Here is a 5,865-nt window from a genome sequence, read left to right as displayed (position 1 = left end):
CGGAGGAGAAGGTCTTCTTTTTCTTCTTGAAATTTATTGGCGGTTGGTAAAAAACGTTAGGTAAGCATTACCGCCACCAACCGGTAAGGAGTGTAAACCACATGACAAAAAACAAAAGAAAACTATGGTATTATACAACTTATTTGTAAAAAAAAAATTAAATATAGCCTGATATTCTCTGCTTCCTGAATCATTTTGCAATAAATCAACAATATCAAATTTCATTTTCATATTACTGCCGTTCCTAATTAACTAGTTTATCTAAATCCGGTACTTCCTGCAATACACAATAACATGTTGTATTGTCTCATGTTCCCCACAGTCACATTTCCTTGTCTGATGTTTCTCTATCAGAAATAATGAACTATTCACTCCAGTGTGTCTGATTCCAACTCATGAAATAATTATCTCTTGTTTCTTTCTGTTCTTCTCATTTGTCCAATTCTCTTTTGGATTTCATAAAACCACCATCCTTTCCTAACATTTGCCACCTCTCTTTCATTTTTTATTTAATTATACCCTTTATTTCTGTTATACTAAAACTAACATTAGTATGTATCCTTACCCGATCGGTACTCTCTTTAGCCAGTTGGCCATTTGATTTCCCTTAACCCAGAGTTTCTCACTTATTTTCTGCCCCTCTGGGGATCATCGTTTATCCCCCCCGGTGCCTTTCCCTCCCCAGAACTGAAATACTATTGTGAATCTGTTCATATTTCAGTGATTCTTGAGAATGGGGACAAAATGGGTTTTAATTTTCCCATTTTTTTTTTTTTATTTGTTATTTCTCAACCTTATGTATGCAAATATGACAAATAATGTTTTGGAAATGTAAAGATGCTAAGCTACAGGCTTCCAGTTGCAACATTGTTTTAAAAAAATTACATTTTTAATGGACCTGACCCAGAACTTTGTCATCACCATCTGACAAAAATAAATAAAAAATAATTTTTAATGACCCTATTAGTGATATTTTTACTCATTTTACAGAAAAATGCTTCTCAAGAAGCAAAATAATTTATTTTGTTTGTGACAACAAAAGTCCATCTGACGGAGTTGACACAGAACTGAAGGTGACAAACTGGTGAGCAGTGGCGCAAAAAGTGGGTATGCAGGGTATGCAACGCATAGGGGCGCAGCACCAGAGGGGGCGCCAAAACCCCGTCTGGAGGGGGCGGCGCGCCGATGATTGTTTTCCCATACACTTCGGCGCGTGTAACGCTCCTTCACCTCGCGCACATAACGAGGTAAATGTAGCGAGTTTTACCCTTCACGTATCGTCGCCTCGGGGGGGGGAGGAGGGGGGGGAGAGCGTCGCTCCTTCACCCTGACGATCCTTCCCTCGGGGGGTTGGGTGGTGGGGGGCGCCGATCTATGTTTTCGCATCCACCTGAATAATGTGTAGTTGCGCCACTGCTGGTGAGTAAAATGAAAAACTTGCTCCATGTGAAGTATTTAGTGTTTAGGGTTAACCCAACCCTCACTGAGGCAACTAGTATTTTAAATAACGTCGTTCATGCTCCCAGTGGCGTCAGCATCAGAAGTGTTGGATAGAAGCTGACCCGTCTGTCACCGCGGTGAAGTCAGTCTGGACTCGATTTTAATGTGCGTGACGCACAAGTTACGGCGCCCTCCTTTCAAAATAAAAGCGCACCTCCGGTTGCATGCAGTCACAGTGATGATAACAAATGTACATTTAAAATCGCTCATATACCTTTAAAGATTCTCAGTGAAAATCTTTGTATACATTCTTAACTATTTGTTGCAGAAAATTGATCCAACTGCAGATTCATGTTTGTTTAAAATCTAAAACAAACTTGATGTGAAAACAGGTTCTTTAATCACATTACCAACATGAAAATACTCTACAAGAAAAACCAGATGGGGATACATTTGGATTCATTTTTTTCCTTTTTATAGATAGTTTCTGTCATGTTTTTGTCGTAGAGCAGGTATGGAAAGCCCATGTTTTACCTGGTTTTCCCGCAGTATTTTATTTGTGAAATATTTTATATAAAACTCAAAAATACGATTTTGATGTGTAAAAGCCTTACAAAAACCGTATCTGGCAGGAAGACATTCACTTTTCAAGGTGCAACATGAACTGACTAGAAAAAATATTGTGAAAAGCAAAAGTTTTCCATGGGAATGTAAAGCTATTGTGAGACAATGTAAAAAATAACAAATACATGTCCCACAGAATGCTTTCTTCTAGGGAGACATTTTTTTTTAATGTCTCCCGTTTTGGTAATAGTTTTAGAACATCGATGGCCCAGAAAACATTTTTGTCCCTTCAGGCCTTCCATAAATCCTACTGTTTTTTTAATCAGCTGATGAAGCAGCCGGTCACGTTAAGCTAGCGGTCCTGTTGATGACCAGGATCCGGGACGTGATCCGGTTCATGCCGCGGCGGTGACTCGGTGCTCCCCGGCTGCGATAACATTTATGCAGGCAAGCATTCGTCGCCTCCTCCCCCATTGCTGCCAGCAGAGTTCGGCCCCCAGACCGCCGGTTATCTCCGGACCTTTGCCCCCTGCTGTGTTAGCCTGGAGCTAGCAGCTGCTGCTATAAGGAGGAGCGGGAAGCCGGAGGCTGAGCGGCCGGGAGAGCGCGCGCCGCAGCGGGATGAAAGATGGCGTCTGTCCGGGTGGCTGTGCGGGTCAGGCCGATGAACAGGCGGTGAGTGGCGGACGCGGTTTTTCTGGGTTCATTCTGCGGGTTTCGGACCGGTCGGTTACTGTATTGACCGCTGCTGTGGTAAACATTAATGTTGGATGTTTCTGGACGTTTTCTCCCAGTTTGCGGCTGTTTTTGGCCTTAATGGGGGCAGCAGGTGTCCGCAGGTGACCAGCAGGTTTCACCTCAAATTATTTCTCCTCCAAATGAATACTTGGCATTATTCCCACACCTGCGAGTCCAAACCCGAAGGTTCTGGTTCGTTTCCCACGGGTCAGGCCGGAACGTTGTCTGTTCATGAAGTTCAGCCGTTTTAAAAGTAATTTCAGTTTTTTCTGACCGGAGTTCGGGATGGTTTCCTCCATCATGGATGGCCGGAGGCTGCGCTTGTGTGGAGATTTAAAATATTTAGCTTTTAAATGGCTAAGAAGTGAAACGTTTCTTCATCTTTCTAACATGTCTGGTCTTCATGTTGAGGTTTTGTGAACCAATAATCCCAAACGAAAAAATAAATTAATCAATTCATCCTCCAATATTCATGTGGCATCAACACATGACTGTAATCTGTGATAATCTGAATCATTCTGGATTATGAGGAGTAATCTGCCGACCTTCCTCCTCCTCTTCCTCTCTTGTTTCGTCTCTGCATCATGTTTCCTGCACAAATCAGAAGTTTTGCTGATTTTATGGAAATAAATTAATAGTAAATGTTTGAGTTTGTGTTTGAATCATTTCTGATCAAAAACTAGAAACATTTTGAGGAATTGATCAGATATTGACTGATTATTAATCTTATCTCAGTATTGCTTTGTCCAAACAGCAACATTGATCTGCTTTTCTCTCCAATCGTTGAAATGGGTTTTTAACATTTACTTTATTTATGTTTTTAGACATAAAAGTTTATTTAAACATTTATTTAAATAATAAACTTTCTGAGAAACGTTCTGAAATGATGCCATCGTGTTATTTTAAGTTTTAAAGCAAACCAGAATGATCTGACGGTTTTGGACCCTGAGGTTCGGCTCCAGAACCGCCGCTCAAAGCCAACCCGTTCTCCTGCAGAGCAGTGACCTTTGACCCAGCTTTACGTAACGGTGCTGCTGTCAGATGGCCGATTTCTGCTGAAGTCGGGCCGGTTCTGGAGCGGCTCCGGCTCCGGTTCTCCGGTCCAGAACCTCTGAGCCTCAGCAGAACCCGAGTCCGTCTGGTTCTGTTGCCTCTTTGAATTGCCTTGTTGCTGAAAATGTGCTATAGAAATAAAATGAGCTTTAACATCTTTATTTATTTTGGCTGTTTTTAGTTCTGATTGTTTTTTAATTTGCTTGTGAAAAATATTAGTTTTTTCAAGTTGTTGGTTAATAATTGTAGTTTTATGTGTAATTTTGTTTGGCTGTGAGTATTGGATGAGTATTGGATGAGTATTGGATGAGTATTGGATGAGTATTGGATCCGGCTGCAGGTTTTTACCAGTCAGCTGATTGGTGCGGCAGGCAGGCGGTTAATCATTGAACTGAATTTCTGGACGTTTGTTGCTCCTTAAACCTCGATCTGACGATGAACCAGGAAGTTCTTTAGTTTAATTCTCCTTCATAAATCAGTCCTCAGTTTTATTCTCATCTTCGTTTAGTCAGGTTTAGCAAACCTCCGTGTTTTCCTGTCACTCATCCAGACTTTAACTATTCCCTTTGGCTGCCTTTCAGTTCAGTCCAGAACCAAAACTTTCTCTGATTTTAATCCTTTAAATGTCTCTGTCCATGTGCCTCTCTCTCTCTCTCTGTCTCTCTGTCTCTCTCTCTCTCTCTCTCTCTCTCTCTGTGTCTCTCTCTCTCTCTGTGTCTCTCTCTCTCTCTGTGTCTCTCTCTCTCTCTCTCTCTCTGTCTCTCTCTCTCTCTCTCTCTCTCTCTGTGTCTCTCTCTCTCTCTGTGTCTCTCTCTCTCTCTGTGTCTCTCTCTCTCTCTCTCTCTCTGTGTCTCTCTCTCTCGCGAGAGGCGGGTCACCTGGGCGGGTCACCTGGGCGGGCCGCCAGATTTCTGATGCAAATAACTGTTTGTTTGGTAAATAACTTTAAGTCCATGAGACAGAAATGAGTTAATTAATGTTAAAACAAGGTTTTTAAACAAAACCTTTAGTTTTAAAGGAATCATTACAATTTTATTTTCCTAACTGAGGTTAGTTTTTGTTTCCATTGAATAATTAGGAAACAAATTTAACTTCATCCTCTGAACCAGAAGCTTAAAGTCTGGTTCAGTTTTTCCCTCCATTCATTCTGGTGCATATTATGTCAGAAAACGGCTTAGGAAGCAATAAAACCAGAAATGGAAAAATGACCAAAAGGGCATCTGGGCCAAGGGGCTCCAGCCCCCCCAGCCCCCCCTCCGGCTCCTCCGTTCAGAAGCTCTTTGTTCGGGTCGGAACCAGAAGCGGGTCGGAACCAGATGTTGATCCAGATGTTTTCTCCTCCAGGGAAAAAGAGCTGGAGGCCAAATGCATCATCAGGATGGAGGGAAGCAAGACCAGCATCACCAACCTGAAGGTTAGCTGGGTCCTGGTTCTGGTTCTGGTCCGAACCGGCGCCAGTCAGAACCAGAGCCTCTGTGATTCTTCCCTCAGGTCCCAGAGGGCGTGGTCGGCGACTCGATGAGGGAACGGATCAGAACCTTCACCTACGACTTCTCCTATGACTCGACGGACGGACGGAGCCGCGCCTTCGTCTCCCAGGAAACGGTGAGGAAGCGGCGGCCAGGTCGCGGCGGGGCTGCTGTGACCTTTGACCTCTGACCTCCGCAGGTGTTCAGGGACCTGGGCTCCGACGTGCTGAAGGCGGCCTTCGAGGGATACAACGCCTGCGTGTTCGCCTACGGACAGACCGGATCCGGGAAGTCCTACACCATGATGGGCGTCCCAGTAAGAACCCGCAGCTGGACAGCTGGTCGCCGTGGAGACGGCTGATTGATCTGCAGCCGATTGATCCGTCTGTTTGGACGTCCGGCTGAGTTTGGTCTGGATAAGAGCAGAGGGAGAGTCTGCCCAGTGGAGACCAGTAGCTGCTTGTGGTCAGACTGGTTGGCTCAGTGGGAGACGTTCAGGTGGCAGCGATCAGATCCACCACTGATCAGATCTGATCCACCACTGATCAGATCAGATCCACCACTGATCAGATCCACCACTGATCAGATCAGATCCACCACT

General features: G+C 44.0%; 1 protein-coding gene across 1 annotated transcript in view; it reads left to right on the top strand.

The window, feature by feature from the left end:
* Nucleotides 1-2,298: 2,298 nt before the first annotated feature.
* Nucleotides 2,299-5,865, top strand: part of kif16ba (kinesin family member 16Ba) — a 20,473-nt gene continuing 16,906 nt past the window's right edge. Inside the window, 4 exon segments of the mRNA XM_008421455.2 lie at nucleotides 2,299-2,679; nucleotides 5,140-5,209; nucleotides 5,287-5,400; nucleotides 5,464-5,580. Of these exon segments, the coding sequence (XP_008419677.1) occupies nucleotides 2,633-2,679; nucleotides 5,140-5,209; nucleotides 5,287-5,400; nucleotides 5,464-5,580 (348 nt within the window). The 5' untranslated portion in view covers nucleotides 2,299-2,632.

This window comes from Poecilia reticulata, linkage group LG1, assembly GCF_000633615.1.
Source record: "Poecilia reticulata strain Guanapo linkage group LG1, Guppy_female_1.0+MT, whole genome shotgun sequence".
Taxonomy (NCBI): Eukaryota; Metazoa; Chordata; class Actinopteri; order Cyprinodontiformes; family Poeciliidae; genus Poecilia; species Poecilia reticulata.
This window is presented reverse-complemented; position numbering and strand designations above follow the sequence as displayed.